Here is a 21,213-nt window from a genome sequence, read left to right as displayed (position 1 = left end):
AATCATTAGGGTAATGAGCTATTTCATTTGCGAAGTTTGAAATCAGGAATGGAACACATAGGGCCACATTCAGGTAAATCATTTTGAAACAAACTTTCTCCAGAGTAGACACTACGTTTAGACAAATTACCTGTGTCTATTCAGAGAAGAAATTTTGTGCAGGTMACAATGATTATACATTTATTTTTATAATATCTAATTTCTAATATAAAGAAAGTTGCTACCACTAGTATAGATACAATTATTAAAAGCTGAACTTGGAATTCGAATGGCGATTTGGAATCAAGTCGGTGACGACATAGGGTTAAATGGGTATTTTTCGACCATAACATTCCTTCGCCCATTGACTCACCCTTGGAAAAACGGTATTACTCCGCTAGACGAATTGTGGTGTTCCCCGATGATCGGCTGTCCGAAAGCGGAATTGAAGAGTAATTTTATAGAATTTATATTGAATTTATACTTTATTAATAAATTTTATATTATTATTATTTTTGTTGTTTCATTTATCTTTAAATAAAAATCAGTTATTAATTAATTAATCAATCAATCAATTAAGGGGAAAGTTGCAGCGGCCCAGCGGTCATTAAAATTGTAGCGGCCAAAGTGTAGCGGTCATTAAAGAGAAAGTGTAGCGGTCATTAGCTAATGACCTCATTAGCACTAATTGCCCGCATATAACTACTCATGGACAAGACACACTTTGGTTACTCGACAGTGGAGCATCAGTCTCGATCGTAGTCCAAAACTTCAAATACCGACAATTCGTAAAAACAAAATTACCATGACAGATATTTCTGGAAATATACTTGGAAGATACGGCGAAGCCATCATCACTTTCGATCTCAATAAAAACTGCAAAATTACACACGAATTCATCATTTGCGGATCACACCTAAATTTCGACGCGAACGGTCTGATTGGACTAGATTTCTTCGAGAAATTTCAGCCACGTTTGGATTTCAAGGAGGAAGTTTTAGAATTATTTGGTGTCAGGTTACCTTGTCTAAGTGCCCGTTTGAACCAGCACCACGTAGTTGCATACAACAGCAACATTACAGCAGCTTTGTCTGAGGGGTTACACCGAAATAATGAAAAGATTCTCAATAGCCCAAAAGAACCTGAGGACTTACCGGTCAAAAATAGTTTACGTCTCCAGCGATCTGGCGAATTGAAGGATCTGGCCAATCCCGATGTTTGTAGAGGTGCAAATCACAACCGGAAGCACCTGAATCTCGTCAGTATCAAAGAAGACTTATAAATACCACCATTTCACGGTTGCGATTACTGGATTCCGATTAACAATCGGATACCTGCAAGTACGGTAATCTGTGAACCTTCAAACACCAATCAACCCGGAATTTGCATCGCACGCAGCTTAACTAACGTGCCTCCAATCACACAAAACGATCCAAACAACAGAAAAATAGTCATCAGGATTCTAAATACAACTCCAACACCTCTAACCATTCAACGTCATACACCAATTTTAACCGTAACCTCTGTGTCTGGAGCGAGCGACAGGAAAGGACTCAACTCGGCGATGAGTAAGGAAAACTTGAGATCCTTCATTACAGGGGAGCACTTACAAGAGTATGAGCGAGAGAAGTGGTTTCGGTTGTTAGAAGAGAATCCGGATATCTTCGCAGGAGGAACGACTCAGCTACAAGTTACGAACCTCGTGAAGCATAGGATAAACACTGGGGATAGCCCACCAATAGCAAAACCACCGTATCGCGTACCGTTTGCTCGTAAGCAAGTCTTGCAAGATTGTATCCAGGAATAATGCGAGACAATTAGACCAATTAGCAAATGTACCAGTAAAAAGTAGAACAATAGACATAATTGCATGTTAGGTAATGAAATTACTCTCTGAGGCATGCCGACCAGTACAGGTAACAAGAAGACATACCAGAAGCCAAGGACCAGTAGAAGATCAACCATGGATTAGTATAAGTCGCATTTAAGTCAGAAGCTAATAATTTTGTTTACAGCTAAGTATTGGATAAGGTAATCTAGATAGGATAGAAGGCCGGTCACAGAAGCAGCACAAGAGAAGGTTCAGACAGCCAGGAAGAAACGTGCAGACCAGAGTCACAAAAGGGTACGGGTCATCAGGAACGGCGGCGGCACAGCAGTAACGCAGTCTGGGATCAACAGGCATTGTAATCAGGTCGGTTGTGTAATCCTAAGATGCACAGATACTGGTTTCAGTCTGTGTTACAGAGTTAGCAACCGACAGAGAAGACCCAAGAGTGGACGAATACGCGAACGAAGGACCACGCACCAGGATCAGGACAGACGAGGAACCTAGACGATGCACTCGAGCAGACGATCACAGGACCTAGACCAGGCCGTACCCAGATTTTAGAACAAGTTTTCAACTTGGAAAACCTGGCAGTAATGTAAGAGGAACGCATCAATTTGTTTCGCTGATGTGGAAAAAAAATTGCTTGGTTTTAAGGGGGGGGCATTGTAACAAATGCAAGATTTGTATAAAAGACAAGATAGTAATTTTGGTTTCCTTCAACGTTTTGACCGTTACAAGCAAACAATAGTACATTCTTGCAACAGACAAGTGTCGTCCAGATTTCGTTCTCGGAAGACCGACACTTTAGTTTAGTTATCTTTCAATAAATTTCATGTTCAGGAAAACATAAATATGTCCAAATTAGTACAGCTTCTTTTGAATTTGTTTGACCACCCCCGACGACCGCCTCTAACGATCGAAGCACTCGTTATCCGTTTGGGAACATGTGGTCACTTCTTAGAATCGCAGATCCTTTTGTCATCTTTTCGTTTCTAAATTGATCAGTGGAACCAAATTACTATCGCGAATCAGAATGAACGAATCACATGCTAGAAATATAAGGGATGCGGTCCTCACTAAGATATTTAATGTTCCACCTTGTTTTGAGAAAAGACCAGCTAGACCAGACAGGTGTCAGGATTTCGCAACTCAGGTAGTTAGTCAAATGGACAGTTTGCAGGAGAGTTGCTAGGTGCTGGTTACCTTAATTAGACAATGGAACATAGTCGAGATCGAGTTCTCAGAAGATGATCCATCAAAGTCACAAAGACTACAAAAGAGCTAGCCTCTCTCTAGGCTCTCGCGCTTGTTCGGGTTAGAGAGAAAAATTTGGCAACAATGTTTAGACCGGAAGTTTCGTCCGAGGGATGCTTCCAGGCGATTGGACAAGGAAGTGTCCTCTCTTCGAAGACGAGCTTTCTTAATTTCAAAATTTTGTTACTTAGTCAGTTCTTGTTCGATTCCGATTTCGAGTAGTCTTTGCGACTTTGCAACACCGTCGAACAATATAATTCAATAGTTCATTGGTGGAAAAAAGATCAATTTTGCATTATCGAATTCCTACAAGATGCGATGAAGTCACGTGGAATACTAAAATGGTTCATTCCTAGTTTTTACGAAATGAATCTTCCTTAAAGAATTCAAAAATTCTGTGGCACAAGGAAGTGAGACGTCTGCAAAAAAAACCGACGGCAAAAAATTAAACGAGAAACCCGAAATTACAAAAAAGCAGCTGTCTATGCAAAAAAACAATGAGATTTGTGATTACGGCGACTCATGTCAACAGGCAGACCTTCCAATTGAAGTCTACCGGGAGCAAGAAGAGGAGTTTCTTACGAAGTTGAAGCGGTCAAAAGAAGAAATTGAAGCACTAGAAGAAAAAACTCGCTTTCAAAGCAGCAATGGAAGGTGGATGGAAGAGAGACGAAAATTATTGACCGCTTCAAATTTCGCCAAAATTTGCAAACGACGAAAAAATACAAATGCGTCCAAATTTGTGAAAAGTTTATTGAATGGGACAAAAAATCTTCAAGTGGCGTCACTAAATCATGGGAAAAAATGTGAAGATATTGCCAAGAGAGAAATTGAGAACTTTTTAAATATTCAAATAAAGCCTTGCGGCTTATTTGTGGATTTTACAGATTGTTATTTAGGAGCAAAACCAGATGGGATTATAGATGACACTTTGGTAGAAATTAAGTGCCCATACACCGCCTACAAACTGGAGCTTACACATGAAGATGCTATTGTTCAGAAGAAAATCACATTTTGGCATATAAAAAACCAACAAATAGAAATAAATTACAATCACGATTGGTACTACTAGATACAGGGCAAGTTACATGTCACCCAAAAACAGGTATATGTTTTGGGAGTACAGACTGGTACTAATAAAATTAAAATTGAAAAAATTGAAAAAAGTTTTGGGAAACTAAAATGACATCACGTTTACAAAATTTTTATAAAAAATCTTTATTGTCTGAACTTGTAAATCCGCGACAAAATCGTAGCATACCAATTCGGGATATCTTCCTATAATGTAAAATATGTTAAATAAATAAACTATTTAAAACTGAATCTGCACAATTTATTCAACATTTTTTCAAATACTTTTACCATAAATTACACATTCACAAAAATTATTTTTTAAATTTTTCCACTTATTTTACAATCACAACTTTGCTTATGAATAACAAGAAAAATGCTTTTTCAGATAACGTTAATTAATTAATTAAGCAAATATATATTATATTTGTTTTTTATTTTAAAATATCATTATTATTACAAGATTTGTAGCGAGTCTTCTTCAAATAATAAAACCCATGGCTCACACTCGCAAACTGATCGACCTGATCATAAATGTAGATATAGTTCTTCTAGAAATAAATGAAAACAGAGTAAATTGCTTTATGGATGTAATTATCTTTGGTAACCCCACAGGCGGCGACCGGCGGTTTTAACCCTCAATAAATATATCTCCGAACTTAGCCAGCTGGGCTGGTTTCCAGGGCCGTATTCACTTTATGAAAAGCTTTGTGTATGAAAACTGAGCTATTCAATAGCTAATTTTAAATGCTACGGTTTCTTTTTCTGTGCAGCTTTTAATAAAAATGTTTTTTTTATTTGTTTGTAAGTAGGGTTTTTTATTAAATAACAGTTTTCTCGACTCGAACAATTTCCTAAGTCCGCTAGTTATGTTAGAAATCAAAGAGAACGCAAATATAAATACAAATAATTAGTCATCACTGTTATCAGTAAAAGTACATAAAATTTGTATATAAATTGAAGTAATGTATTAGAAGAAATTGTAATACTGAATCTCTGTCTGTTCGAATAAAAAAATTATTTTTAAAAAATTCGTTATAATTTCCAAGATATATAAAGTGGAGCAGTCAAATCAGCGATTTGAAATTTTAATTTCTTAAGCGCTATCGAAAAGAACCGAAGACTCTCTCGAAGGTTTTGCATCGTGTCAAGATCCAGGAAAGTCTTCCCGTCCAGGCAGAAGATTGAAAAATACCGAAGGACCAGAGCATTCAAAGAAATTTTGCATCGAGTCAAAATCCCAGGAAGCCCTTTTGGTCGAAACAAGTACCGGATTCACCAGGTTAGTGAATTTGAGCACCAATCCATTTGAATATTCCCTGTTTAGGAATCACAATAGTTAAAGCTTTTAAACAAACAACAAATTGATAATAATACGAGTATATTAGTGAAATTACTATAAAAACAATAAATAATAAAATAAATAGTTGATTAATTAGTTTATGAATAATTTAAGTGATTTATTGAGAGCAATAAATTTTATTAGCAATAATATGGTTCCACCAGATACAAATCAACCAAATCTTAAAACTAAAAATGTCAGTAATGCCAGGAATTCACTGAAGACAGTCTGGTTCTGATGTAGCGAGATATAAGTTTAAACACTCATACAGAGTTGGTGATAATACCAAAACGCAGCATCTTATATTGAAAACATTTTAGAACGACATGTAATGCGTTTTGCACATTTTGTGGGAAACGATTTCCTTTTTATGCAGGATAATGCAATTTCAATACTACATTCTGCCCAAATTGTGTAGATACCTAGACGACGTGGATATCTCAGCACAATGCAAATGCCAGCTAGAAGTCCCGATCTGAACCCGATCTAACACCTCTGGAACGCGATGGGCAGGCGTCTTAAAGCACTTCCTCGGCGTCCAAATAACCAAGAGCAACTTGGCCAAAAATTGCATGAAATTTGTGAAGACACTGACCAGGACAAAATTCGAGCTTTAATCTGCAGTATGGGTCGTCGCTGTGTAGCAGTTATTCGAGCAAGAGGCGGAAATACTAAATATTAGGTCTTGTTTAAATTATGTTAAGTTTTCGCATAATGGGTTTTTCTTTATTTTTGTTCTTAATTTCAAGTGTTTTTTGATTTTCGTTGTAAATTAAAAATAAAATTGTTAAAATATGTGGTTTAAAATAACACGTTTCAATTTATTTTAATTTTAATCAAATTTTTCAAAGTGATGCGTTAATCTTTTTCGCCTGTATATTTTGAGAATTCCCCCTTAAATACAAAGAAAATCACAGTTGGATTAAATTCAACGCACTATCAGTTTATGCGTTACCCAATAAGGGCAGACAATTTAACCCTGGTAAACCAGAAAAATAATTACATATTTTAAGGAATCAGCAAAAACTAAGAGAAGGTAAAAGAGCACAAGCTAGAACAGTTTCAAATCCAGAAAATAAAATAAGAGTAATCGAATCATGTTTCTCAAGCTTTTATGGCAAGGCAAACTGAGATCAGCTGGACTTCAGTTTCGCGATTTTGAAAGCAAACAAGTTTCATCCGTAGCTTTAGTTCAAGATCTCAAAGAAACTGATACTCCAAAAAAAGTACAGTTTTGTGAGTATGTGAGATTGTTAGCAAGAGTTAAATCTTCATTTTTTCAATAAAATTTTATTTAGCGATAAAACTCGTTTTAATGTAATGTAGAAGTTGTGGCGAGTGATTGAAGCAGTTTGACAAAGTTGAACTCTTGCGGCCCGAGCGCCACAAGAAGAATAAATTTATTTGAGGTAGGTTCTCCAGCGATATATGGTGGAGCTAACTACTTTGGGAAGATGTAGGGTTTGAGCAGTCAGACATCCATGCAAAATAATACTAGTAATTTTTTGGTGCTTAGATTATAAAATTAACAGAGCTCCTACAAAAATTGCAACACTACGGGATACAAGGAATCACGCAAGAAATTTCTAAGTCCTACCTTGAAAACAAAACCCAGATGGTAAAATGAAATGAAAAATGGTCTAAGCCTCTGCCAACAAGGTGTGGATTGCCCCAGGATCAATCCTCGGTCCACTGCTATCTATAATCTATGTAAATGACTTGCCTATCAATGTGAAAGTGGATGGACAGTGTCTATATGCGGATGACACTTCCTTCTGCATCAAAGAAGAAACAGAGGATATGCTAAAACCAAAAATGAGAAAAATCCTTGAAGATGCCAATGAATGGTTCACAGCAAATAAACTGAAACTCAATGAAGACAAGTCTTAGGAATTATTTACATCTTCAAAACCCAACGTCACATCGGTAAAAGTCTTAGGATTTCACATAAATAGCAAAGCTTCTTGGAAGGACCATTTCTTGTAATTATCTATTCCAAGGTTATTAATAAAGATGTGGCGCACTCTAATTCTCAGGAAGCCTCCAATTCACAAAATGAAAACTCTTCGAGGGAACGTAAAGCATTACATCCTGTCATTGTTGGCAAAATGTTAAAGCATACATTCCTTCGTCCCTGGTCACCTGTCGGGGGCTTATTCGTGGCATTGCAAAGACGATTACGATGGATCAATTAGTCGATAATATCAACTCAGTTAAAGAAGTCACAGCGGCACGACGCTTCAACAAACGTGTATGCAACGGTGAAGGGTACAATTATGTTCCATGTGAGACTGTGGTTCTAACGATTTTGGTGAAAAGCATACCCAGGTATGTGGAACTCTTTTTAAATTCTTTCGAGGTAGAATTGTATATTCCCCCGTCATGCAATGTAACTCTTGTCGCAGAGATGGGCCCTCTACTGCAAGGTGTAAGGATAGATCTATATGTTTTAAATGTGGTTCACCAGAGCACACCTCAAACGATAGCTCTCTTTCGCACCCATGCTGTTTTTATTGCAAAAAACAACATTTTCCTACATCTTGTACCTGTTAAGAATTTAAACGGCAATCTGAAATTAAAAAATTAATGACTTTGGAGAATTTTTCTTTCTTTGAGGCGTCCAAGGTCTTTCCTTCCACATTTGCCACTTATGACTGTTTGCAAGAAAACCCTAACATCCAATTGAACTCCAGAGATTTTCCAGCCCTCACCAGGAATGTACCGGATTTGCATCAATTTATTTAGGTGAATACCGGCGACGGCTTATCAGTAGAAATCCTCAGAATACCTATTCTGTCACTGACCCCTCCATATTTTGATAAACAAGTTCACAACGAATTACTCTTTCCCCAATCTTCTTGTTCCCCCTCACATGGGTCTGTTTTCAATAACCCTTCTTATAATTGTGACTATGATTTACCTGTTTCACCAATAATTGGACAGTCACCCTCTCAACATCAGATCGTATCACCAAATAATCAGTTGATTCGTTCCCCCAGTTGCATCGCTAATTAACCATCATATTCCCCGCAAGTGACAGCAAAAAAGCAAAATATTTGCAAAAATCTACGTCGATATTAGGTATTTCAAGTGCAAGCAGCATAACAGTTACTATTGTAAGGCAACTTTGAAAGTGGAAAACGAAGTGTTTTCGTTAATAAAGCCCCACAATAATCAGGCCAGGGCAAGTCAACCCGTCTCCAAGAGATTTATGCTTAAGAATCCAGACGGTAATAACTGACCCTAAATTTATTTAGTCAAATCTCAATAGTCAATAAGTTTTACTTATTCGGTTATCAAATATAAATAATAATATATTATATTATGAGTGATAGAAATGCATCATTATACGCGAGTAAGAATTTTGACCGACGAGTGCGCTTGTGCACGAGTGGGACACTTCTCACGAGTTTCATAGTGGCATTTTGATCACGTGTGATATACAACGTTTTATCTTACAGGTGTAACTATCCAAAAAATGAAGTTTCATTCAAGTAAAATATTCACCTATAAAAATATAATAGTATGCTTGTATGTATATTTATCAGTTTTCGCAGTTACTAATGATTGTTATAGTTATGAAATAAACGATATCGATGTTTTTTTCACAATTTATAAAACATCATTATAAAAATGGATGTTTTACCGGAAAATATACACTTAGACGTGGAAGTTGCCGTTTCCAATTTGCTTCCGGTAAACTCGAAACATATATACGGAAAAGAGTATAATCTGTTCGTAAAGTGAAAGGCAGATAATTGTCTGGCAACTAACACGGAAGATATTTTATTGGCATATTTTGTTCAAAGGTAAGTTATGTAGTACCTATCTACCTTGTGTATTAATACGTGTGGTATTTTATGTATACATAGTCACGAAAATACAAGTCGTCATCTCTTTGGGCGCAGTATTCAATGCTGAAAGCTGCGCTAAATGTGCATGAGAATGTGGACATAGGGAAGTAGGGGAGAGGGGGGCAGTTTTGAAAAAGGGGTACTATAGAACAGTTGACGTAACTTCTTCCCATTTTATCTGAAGAGCGCTAGCTTTTGAGCAATTACTAAACTTCTATGTACGAATGTTGGTATTGTCGGGGGCTGCAATCAGCCCCCCACCAGTTATTGTATGTTGGGTCATGTCTTCCCAACGTGCTAAAAGTGAATTTTTAGTGCTCGGCAGGTAAGTTCCTAATTCATCTACTTTGTTCTGAAAAACGTTATCTACTTACTTGGTTGAGACTTTGGAGCTTTGTGTATTGCTTACATCAGTTAATTTTCAATTATCATCGATTATATGAAAAATTTTAGCTCTTCTTGGAAAATTTGCACCAAGGGGCACTTTTGAACATAGGCGCGTGGGGCAGTTTTGAACTGTTCGAAACTGCCCGACTTTTAATCTATACGTAAAATGTGTTATGAAACCGAAAATTTCAATTTTATAGTTCAAAATGGTGCGAATCTACAAAAGAAAGCGCCCTGTATGAAGCCAACTACAGATACAGGAGGCAGTTGAAGTAGTTTTGGATCAAAATAAAGGTCTGAGAGAAACTGCTGCTCTGTACGGGATTAGTCATACGACATTATTTTACCGTGTTAAAGCTGAACGAAAAAAGAGATAATCATTGGAACGTGGTGAAACTGTGACCAACTATTCCCAATATACATCCCTACAGTCAACTCAGCAAGTTTTTACCAGAGGTGAAGAAGAACGGCTGGTAAAATATATTTTAAAGTGTTCAAAAATTCACTACGGTATGACATACGCACAGGTAAAAACAATGTCTTTTACAACACTGAATTGGATTGAATTTATTATTTTTTCTTACAGATTAGAGTGCTAGCGTATGATTTTGCCAAGAAACTGAATAAAAATATATGCGAAGGAAAGTGGGACACAAAAAAACAAGCTGGAGTTGATTGGTTGAAAAATTTTATGAGAAGAAATCCGTCATTGTCATTGAGAAAGCCGGAAAACACCAGTTTGAGTCGAGCAACAAGTTTTACAAAGACCAATGTTCAAATTTTTTTTTAAAAACTATGAACGAGTTCTTGCAACTAAAAAGTTTACACCAGATCGCATATATAACCTTGATGAAACTGGAATTAGCACCGTTTTGCAGTCTCCTAATGTAGTTGCCCAAAAAGAAATTAAACAGGTTGGTCAAATTGTATCAGCAGAACGAGGAACTTCTATCACCATGTGTGGAATAATCAACGCTATTGGAAACTATCTTCCTCCAGTTTTTATATTTCCGAGGACCCACTTCAGAGAAAGTATGTTGACTGGTGCCCCATTGGGAAGTTTAGGCCTCGCAAATTCACCAAACAGTGGGTGGATGACAAGTGAATTTATTTTTGAAGGTTCTTGAGCACATCGTTAAGTACACTGGGTCCTTACAAGAAAATCCAACATTATCTTTAATGGATAACCATCAGACACACTGCTCTTTAAATACAGTCCTTTATGCAAGAGAACATGGTATGAGCTTGGTGACTTTTCCTCCTCATACCTCACACCGGCTTCAACCGCTAGATGTGGCAGTGTATGGGCCCTTCAAATCAAAATTATCAGTGGCCATGAATAACTGGTTAATAACGCATCCAGGTCGTAGGATAACAATACATGATCAGCCTGGTTTAGTAAACACTGCTTATGAAACTTCATTTTCTTTCAAAAATATATGCGAAGGATTCAGGAAACCTGGTATTTGGCCGTTGAACAGTCTTGCTTTTTCTGATGATGACTTTGATGCAGCATTTGTTTCTGATAGACCCGAACCTTCCACACAACTTGATGATGTTTCAGTGTCGACAACAAACCTTTCATTAACGTCATCAAATCGTCAATCCAATGGTCAAGAAGCACCAGCAAGATTAACGTCAGATGTATTCACACATCGTCATAACCTCAAGCATCCACATCCACTGCAGCTTTGGTAGCACATCAACAGTCTATGAAAATGAAGGAGCCCTTCAACTACCACAAATTATTCCCGAGGTTATTCCAATTACTCTTGAGGTAATTGACTGCAATGCTGAATACTTGTGGAAGTCGTTTTCAATTCCATGGGAGAAGTTGCCCGAATATATGTTACAGCATTTAGAAAGAGGGACAACAAACAAGAGTATTACTACAGAAATTGTACACATTGTTGTAAACGAAATGCTTGTAAAAAAAATCCTATTCCATCAAAGGCCTTTAACATTATCGCTCACAAAATGACTTCAAAATACCCGAAAAGTTTCCAAGACGTTGATGAAGACGGTGTAGTCATTGGCGACGGAGCATGTTCTCTGAAGTCAAAATTGCAAGAAAGATATACCTATCTAAGAAGGGCTCATAAGAGAGCACGTCCTACCGAATTTAATGATGTACTTGTCTCAAAACTAAAACTGCGTCGCAATTCATTGGCAGGATGTTCAAACTGGGCTCCTCCTTCTATTACGGAAAATCACACAGATCAACTATCTGAAAAACAGTTGCTAATTCAAAATTTCCATGTCTTAGCTGAAGAGAGATTGAATGACTTACTAGAGAAAACGTATCCTGAAATAAGATCTTTCCTGAATAAGACGAATCCTCCAACGGTTCAGGAAATTAAAGAAGAATGGCCAATTACTTTCGATTCAAAAATTATGAGCTGGCATTTTAATCGTTTGACCGGCACAGAAATGAATAAATTAAGCTTAGGTATTTTGGCCAAAGAAGATAAAATAATAGAATTTGGGATTAAAAATAAGCTTATCGAAATAGCAGAAATTCAAAAGTTTCAACCTGCCGAGGCTTCCTTAAGAGTTTTTGCAAGGTATTTTAAAGAAGATTTAGGTCAATGGATCTATCGTTTTCAAGTAAGTTGTTTAAAAAAAAACAAAATTCAAATATTATTCTAACAAAAACCGTTTTTTGTGTAACAGACGCTATTCCATTTTTTTTTTAAATATGTATACCTAAGTATACTATTTTTGCTTTCTGTAAATGCAGACAATTTTTTGGTTTATTATTGGTTTAAAATCGGTAATCGGGGTCGATGTTACGTCTAAAGTAGCTTAATTAAATTTTTTGAACAACTGCTATTTACAAAAAAAAAAAATGAATGCAAACTATTTAAGTACAGATTATTTATTTAAAAAAATATTTGTTACAGAATGAAGAAAACATCTCTTCATCAGTTAACATCCTTGCGCCAGTAATCGTTCAGAATGGTAAGCAAATTGACTCTATTTTCGATAAAATAATTGATAATAATAATGTTTTTAGCTGGTAATGAGTGTTATTGTGTTTGAAAAAGAAGAGGTCATCAGGGCCGACTCTTTAGTCGCATCTTTGAACTATTGTTTGGCACTGTATTTTATTTTAAATGTTCAGTATCCAAAACAATTCACATTAGAGATTATTAGAGATGTTACAAAGATATTACTATAAAATACATCCTGATTCGGGATCCAAATCGACAAAAGTTAATTCAACCAAAAAAAAAAGTAATAGCTTTGATGAACAAATTGAAAAATATTTAAGTTCGTATTTCTTAAAAGCAATGTTTGGCTATATATTTACTTTTTACATTTTTTTTAAATTAAGAGTTATGTTATACCTACCTATGTATTTTTATTATGTTCAGATTTAAAGAAAAATAAATTTATTATTTTCTGTAAATAACTGTTATCCATCTTTTTACTTACTACTAAAATCTTAAAAGTAGAATTTCATTAGCGTACCGGTAAATTCACAATATTTATTGTGAACTGTTTTTATATACAGGGTGTTTCACACAACTTTACGAGGCTTGCGCCTAATGTACGCACCCAAATATACAAAAGTCATAAAACACTGGATACAAAAAATACGCTTCTAACTATTTAATTTTTTGAAACCCATGACAGTAGTTGTCAAACTAATCACTATTTCATTAATAGTCATAAACTGCAGTTTTTCAGAAACAATTATCATTTCTTCTATCAAGAGACGGCATGAATATGATTCTAGTTTATCTATCTTAATCACTAACTAACCAAAAACGTTGTAAGGTTTTAAAGGGTGAACAAACTAGAGAAGATTATTCAATTTTTCAAAATTTGTAACCGAGTTCGTATTGAAATATGTATTATTAATTGCATCTTACAGGCGCAGGCCTCGTAAAATTACGTGAAACACCCTGTATGTATGTGTTTGCGCAGTGTTTGTGTGTCCATGCGTTCCAGCATCAACACAAACATTGCGCAAACAGGCATGATTCAACAATAAAAAAATTTTTGTGCAAATTCACAATGTCTATTGTAAATCTACTCAGTAAATTCGCAATAATTGTTGTACATATACACAGTAAAATCACAATACACAACGTAGTTTTACGGCATTGTGAATTACATATCTCATTGTGAATTTAACTCATGTTTCGTTAATTTACATATGATCAGTAATAATACATCAATAATTGATGGTTACCGGTAACCATCATTATTTACTGTAAATTTACATGATTTACTTTTTAGAGTGTAGAAGAAAAAAGAAAGAAGCAAAGAAACTGTATCCTAATGTGTAATTATATATGTTTAACGTTACTTGTGATTTTTATTGGCAAAGTTTTTCTACCTTTAGTGAATAAGTATTATATTATATAATTATGAATTTGGTAACATTAAATAGGTATAAAAAAGGTCAACTGTCAAAAAAATTGGTAGGGCAGAAATTTTTGACAGAGAGTTTTTTAAACATAATTTTGGTATTTTATTCTGAATAGGTAGTTGCTATATCGGCAATAAAAACAATAAATAATAATAAAATACAATAAATAAAGTTCAAAGCATTTGTTATTAAATGTGTTTTCAATTAAAATTTTGATCTAAGCGGTATGTGATTTTGCAATTCAGTTGACAATATTGACTATCAAAAAAACGTCACAATTTTACATTAGTAATTTTTATTTACTCTTCTAAAATTCAAGTTTAATATTATTATTTTATTAATTAGGAAACGTTATTTTGATGTATTTATTGTTTTCATTGTTTAAGAATCTTAAAACACATGGCTTAAAAGTAGTATAAGTAAATGCAAAAAACTTTATGTACCTACAACACTCAAATTTTAAGATCTTTTGAAAAAGTCGGCAGCAGCACATTCATAACTTATTATAATTTATAAACCAATAATTTATTCGTTTCTATGAAAACAAACGTTTCAAATTAATGATAGCAAGCACAAAATGGTGCAGAATATACTGCAGTGTTGCCCTTTAAACATTCATATTTTTAAAACCACGCAACGTACCTATAAAAATTGTAAATTAAAATTTGTGCGTTATATTATGAGTATATAACCGGTGGTCCGACTTTTTTGAATCAACGTGTATACTAGAAGAACGGAATTTAGACACCGTTTTTCTTTTTTAAAGATGTTCTGTCATTTATAAACTATGTGGTTTGTTTTTTTTTTAATTAAAATATACAGGGTGCACCAGAACTCGCGCCCCAGAGAAAAATGCCATATAAAGTCAGATACCAGGAACATGGAAAAAATGTTAAAAACGTTTTATTTATAAAAATTTAGAAGTTACGAAAGTTTAAACTTTGCACTTTGACTCTATTTATTTCTGTTGCAAAAATAATTTTCCAATTTTTTTTGCTATAGGCTATTATAAGAGGAAACAAAGAAGTTGTATCCTAAATTGTAACTTTGTTCAATGTTATTTGTCGCTTTTATTGGCAAAATTTTGGTACCTTTACTAAATAATAGTAAAAAAAACATATACAAGATCATCAGTATCATTAAATAGAAGGGCAGATTAAAATTAATTAATAAAACTGACGACAAATATATCATATATCAATTTCAATAATTTTTTTACCTATAATGTATAAAAAGAATTAAGAAAGTTTGATCAAATAACTTTTAGAAGTTAACTATTTGATTTTATATTAGAATGTTTTTCGGTCACCGTTCTCTTGGTCCCTGGTCTCATCCGGAGTTGGTGTGTAATGGGGTGTTGCTGTGGTACAGTACTATGTACACTATAAATATGAAGATTTATAATTAGATAATTATTTTATAAAATAGGAAAGTGCATGACATGTGACATTGAAAAAATTGAATTGTATGGTAAAAAATTGTTTCTAATGGATATTTTGATAAAAATATTATTTTATATATTTTTTTATATTATTTTGTTTTTAAAAAAAATAGTAATTTTGTGAAATGCAAAGAAAACTTTTTACATTTATTTTATTTACCATATTGGAGAAGTACTCATGTTAATAACAGCACGAAGCAATAATATTGACTATTAATTTATAAGGGCAATATTTATTGTACCATAAACGTTTTGTTTGTATGTAACGTCGAGTTTGTTAAGTGTAAACATCGAAAAAAACTCGCCGAAATTTTTTCCAAACATTTGCCACTTTATTTACACCAGTACTATACCAAATTTATGGGAAATACAAATGTGAACATGCTTGAGGCGATTTGCACCCGAAACAAGATTAAAATTATGCACACAAGGAGACCATCCGGATTTAATAATGAAGCAAAGTGCGGTATTTATTGAAGAGACTGCCGGCTTTACCTTTAACCCATTCGAAATTTGCTAATCCTATAACTAAATTACTCTCTTCTTGGAAGTATTGCTGATAAGAAACCCAAGTGCTTGGTCTATTCTGGGTTTAATAAGATTTAAATATTTTCAAACGAATTTTATGACTCAGGATCCTGAAGGATCGGTTCAGGTAGATACGCTTGGCCGGACAAGTTGGACTTTTCAAACGGTTAAATCACACTTGTGTCTAAAGCTTATTCCTTTTGAAACCAAAAAATTTATAATATTTAAGTATAGGGAAGATAATGCTGTAAAGATCAAGACTGATGTTATCTAAAGTAATCTGTAATTTTTTCCCACCAAGGGCAACTAAAACTGCATCGTCGAGTGAGAAAATATCTTAAATACCATCAAACGTTTTACATCAATTCACCGAACAATGAAAAAAAAAAAAAAGAAAATAGCAAAATTACAGTAGCTCATTGAATCTGAATTTCTTATCCAACTTCACAAACATTTCTATAAACACTGTGTTTTATTGATTATACTTTGATTTTTTTTATTGATTGTACTTTTGTTACAAGGATTCTGCGCCCATAAATAGCTAAGTTGGCGCCGACTCTCTTTACTTTCTGCGTAAACGGTCTTTAGAGACGTTACCCGCCAGTTTTAAATTCGTGTTGCAATATTCTGCTTACGTACGTTTTGTTTTTTCTTGTTTGTGCTTTTATAGTCGTAGTGTATTTTTCGTTTTGTTTTTTTCTATATAGGTAGTTCGAGTTTTTAGTAGTCTTAGTGTTTAGTGTTAGTTAGTTTAGTGTTTTAAAACTTTTTCTCTTAAATATTAATATCAAGAAACCAGTGTGAGTGATCTATCTGTTTGCCGTGGCTTCATCGAAAGGCAGGGGAGGTGCTGTGGGGTAAGTTTGTTATTCAAATGTTCACATCATTAGCGTTTGATTGTTTAATTCGAAAAACCAAAACTTCATTTTATTGTTTTCTACACTATTTTTTTTTTAATAACACGATACTATGAAGTCATTAAAGTCTGTCTCATTTAATAAACAATTATTGTCAATGTCAAAATTACATGAATGACCATGCTGTACCACCCTAAGTTTTATTAACATAATAAAATTGTGACATTTGTTTATTAAATGAAAGTTTTACGTAGTTGCATGTAACATTTGGAAAAATGTTAAAGTGAAGTCTATTTTCATTCGCTTCAGAATATCAAATTTTGGAATTTTGGAAGTAGGTTGGTAGTTAATTAAATGACAGCAAAAAAGCGGGAGATTTGAAAAAATCTACGTCGAATTCAGGTATTTTAAGTGCAAGCAGCACAGCAGTTATTATTGTGGGGCAACTTTGAAAGTAGAAGACGAAGTTTTCACGGTTATAAAGCCCCACAATAATCATTCTCACGGTAATAATTAAGGCGTAATAACCGCATACGATGAACGAAAGAGAATAAATAAATTGGTTTTGCCTCAGACAAGAAATTTCAATAACCTGCTAATTAAGCCTTCCTAAGAAATCTGTACTTTTCAGATCACATGTTACCGTCAAAATAAAGTTACTATTACATAACTTTAAACAATTTTGATAAAATTCATTTGCAGGCAACTACTTATCCACATAGAAGAATTTATTCGTTTTATACCAGGTGAATAAAAAGTATAGAACCAAACTATTTATTAAACTATTTATTTTTTTAAAAACTATTTGATGAATTAAATGTTTTATCAAGAATAAAATTTTTCGAATTTTTTGTTTTTGTTTTTGAGTTCTACAAAAATTTATTTTTTTTAAATGGCAAGCCACTAAAAAAATGTTTTGTATACTCTCCCAAAAACAACTGTGTTAGAGACTATCTACTTTTTATTAATTTAAAAAAAATACAAAAATTACAATTTTGACAAAAAAAATCGCATAACTCAAAGCAACAAAAAATTCGTTTTGAAAATACGATCTGATTTTTATATTACTTTATTTTATATTAATTATTATTTTCCAGAGTCAAATAATTTAAAAAAAACCGTTTGGTTCTAAACTTCATATTCACCCTGTATAAAATGAATTTAAAAAGGAAACACTCAGCAGGATACTAATTCTTTGAGTCCGGCTTACGAATTACTGGTTGTTTTCTTTTTAACATATTTTGTAATCGGATCATTTTTCTTAAACTGGCCAATTTTTAACTTGAACTGAAATTTTTAATCGGAAATTTGTGATTTGAAGAAAATATGCACAAATATGCATTATTTCCTAAAATTGCCAAAATATGCAAATATGCATTTTTTAATTGGCTTATTTTAATCAAAAAACATTAAATATGCATAGAAAACTTACAATTTTGTTGATATACCTCTTAATAACAAATATACATTTTGCATATAATCCGAACCTTAGTAATAATTAACTAAATTTATCAGTCGAATCTTCTATAATAATAAGTGTAGTCACATTGAAGCCACTGTTTACTATCCTTGAGCGCGCGCGGAATCTATGATGAGGTCGGCTCGGCGACGATCGGTTCCTGCGGTGCCACAAAGTATCGTCGATTTGGGGAACCTTTTATACCAACAACTCGACAGAAAATATGTTTGTTGTGGAAGAGACGTCTTCCAAACAGTCGTCGGGGCAAACATAATCTTCTGTTGTAATGACTTTGTGGAGAATTTAGTGCGCCGGGGCATTTCGGAAATTCATGCCGACGGAACTTTTAAAGTGGTGCCCGCGTCTCCACCGTCAATAAAACTTTTTATAATACACGCTATGGTGGAAAATCATGTAAGATTTTTTTAWCACAATAAATAATATATGTGCTCGTTTAGTGATTGCATAACTGCTTGCAATTATAATATATTAATTTTCTTAATTATTTTTTATAACTGGTTTATAGGCGATACCGATGATGTTTGCACTCATGGGTACGTGGTCCCAAGAGGCATATAATGAAGTTGTATGCTATTTTAAGACCCAGGTGGCCCCTACATTGGCACCCGAAGTCATTATGACCGCCTTTGAAGGCGGAACGAAGATGCCGGAAGGGTAGTCCAAATGGCTATGGCACTGCCTCTCCTTCCCGCAGCCAACATGAGGGAGGATTTACAAGAAGTACGGCAAGAGGCGGTGAGTCACAATTTGGCAATGGGTGCCTTATTCAATTATATTCAACGGTATGAAATTATATTTTATATTTTACAAATTTGTTAATCCAAAATCTAAATTCAGGTACTGGTTGTGTGTCCGTCTTCAGGTTGCCCCGAAGGACTAATAACAACATCGAGTCCTTCCACAGTCTCCTCAAACATTGCATTGGCGAATTACATCCCAATATTTGGATCTTTTGGGTAAGCAAATTTTCTTTATTCATAAGTGATTCGTTTTTTTGTAAGTCTTTTAGTTTAAAACTAATAACGTTATAACATTAATTATATGCAATTAATTATTTTTTTTTCTTTTAGGGAGACTAGTGGAAGTGATGAAAGACGGCCGCCACCTTGTGTWGGAGCAATTAACCCGGGGGCATAAAGTCACTCGATGGATGAGGGTGGCGTATGCGGCACAAGATCGCCGCGTGAGGGAGGAGTTTGGCCGGATCTCGTTGGTCCAGTTTCTACGCCGTAGCTCGTACGTCGTAGAAAAGTTGGACCGCAACCTACGAAATTGGGCCAACGCACATCCCCAGGCAGACGAGCCAGGTGTGTACGCGTTTTTATATTATTTAATAATTTCATCACAGGTACCCGTATTTATCACGTGTAAATGTTTCGTCAACAGATTTTTACATTGCAGATATCGTTTTAAGACTTAACTGATTATTATAATGTATTATTGTTACTTATCAAATTCTGTTAAATAGACGATCCTCTTGCTGCCCATCTCGGTGACCCTCCCGAGCCCCCTCACCCGGTTTTCATTGTTGCCCCAGGTATGTTTAAAATAACTATTTAGATTTTTGCCTTCCTCTTTTATAAATAAATATAATAAAAGATTTAAGATATCGTTCTAGAGTTAACTGATTTTTAAATGTAAAGCTATTTATGAAATTTTGTTAAATAGACGATCCTCTCGCTGCCGCTCCAGAACCCCCGCACCCGGAACRAATCGTCGTTGGCGCTCCAGGTATGTTTAAAATAAGTTGTATTTTAAATTTGGATTTTTGCTTACTTTAGTACATAATAATTAGGTATTTCAGATATCGTTTCCAGTAATTTAATTTTTAAATATACGATAACTTATAAAACTTTGTTAAATAAGACGACCCTTTGGCTGCCCTTCCCGAACTGCCTTTCCCGGAACCGGAGCAATTAATTGTAGACGCCCCAGGTATGTTTGAAATAAGTTTTATTTTTTCATAAGCATTTCACTCATTGCTAGACAATAAGGAATTTCAGAGATGGTTTCAAAGTTAAGTGGTTTTTCTTTGATTATTCATCAATCTTTTTTAATAYCTGACGCCCTAGCTCAAAATCACTTCGTTGCCCCTCCTGAGCCCCCCTCGACCTGGACCTCTGGAAGTTCCTGCCCTTGGTATGTTTGCTAATTTAACATTATTCAATGCAATAAACGCATTTCTTTTAACAGATGATCCACCACATAATCCTCCTCTATATGTGGTTTGTCGGGGTGCACGAGCGACACACATGTTTTATCGTTGCGGGCATTGTGTACAAACTGCTCAAACGAAATACGTGCCCGCAACATTACAACTTGTTCCGTGTGTCGGTCGAGGTGGGAGGACATTGTCCAGATTCTTTTTTTTAAATAGTTTTTTTATTTATCTTGTATCCTTTAACCCACCGCCTCCTTAATGAAATGTATGAATATCCCGCCTGGGCATTTCGTAAAAAATGCATTGGAGCAGTGATTCCGAGTTTTTCCTTAGTTACGGGGGTTACTATGTTCTATGTAGTACGCCAACTATCAAAAGTGTCAAATCAATTAACAATCTGTCATCAAAGCGACATTAATTAAGTCATTTTTGAAATCCTGTTTTGTTGTACCTACCCTTTCTTTCCAGCTTTTATTTGTTGCGTTATTAATCATTAGTTTAGTTGGTTTGTGTTTTGTTGTTCTTGTGTTTGTGCTTTTTTATATTTGTTAAATTATTTTAATATTGAAAGAGTAGTATTAAGTCTGTGAAAATATGAATAAAACTCATAAAAAGTGTTGTATCCCAACTTGTCAGGACAAGTACTG

The 21,213-nt window shown here is 34.6% G+C and overlaps 1 protein-coding gene and 1 pseudogene across 9 annotated transcripts in view; both read left to right on the top strand.

Annotated features, from left to right (window-relative positions):
* LOC123005562 overlaps window positions 1-1,786 on the top strand; it is a 6,773-nt pseudogene extending 4,987 nt beyond the window's left edge.
* Window positions 1,787-18,448: 16,662 nt separating this feature from the next.
* The window catches only part of LOC123005046, a 5,490-nt gene continuing 2,725 nt past the window's right edge, over window positions 18,449-21,213 (top strand). For 2 of the 9 annotated variants that reach the window (XR_006412724.1, XM_044398638.1), the window contains exons 1-7: window positions 18,451-18,798; window positions 18,911-19,187; window positions 19,243-19,361; window positions 19,476-19,712; window positions 19,874-19,942; window positions 20,074-20,136; window positions 20,272-20,340. Coding sequence is in view for 6 of the 9 variants with exons in the window: in XM_044398638.1 (XP_044254573.1) it covers window positions 19,493-19,712; window positions 19,874-19,942; window positions 20,074-20,136; window positions 20,272-20,340 (421 nt within the window). In the remaining 3 variants the exon portion in view is untranslated. Of the gene's footprint in view, window positions 18,799-18,910; window positions 19,188-19,242; window positions 19,362-19,475; window positions 19,713-19,873; window positions 19,943-20,073; window positions 20,137-20,200; window positions 21,208-21,213 lie in introns of those variants that run through there. The other 7 variants (XR_006412725.1, XM_044398642.1, XM_044398643.1 and 4 more) reach the window with 7 other exon arrangements.

The sequence above is a fragment of the Tribolium madens genome, unplaced genomic scaffold (assembly GCF_015345945.1).
Source record: "Tribolium madens isolate multiple individuals breed KSU strain unplaced genomic scaffold, Tmad_KSU_1.1 Scaffold_20;HRSCAF=117;Tcas5.2_LG4, whole genome shotgun sequence".
Classification (NCBI taxonomy): Eukaryota; Metazoa; Arthropoda; class Insecta; order Coleoptera; family Tenebrionidae; genus Tribolium; species Tribolium madens.
This window is presented reverse-complemented; position numbering and strand designations above follow the sequence as displayed.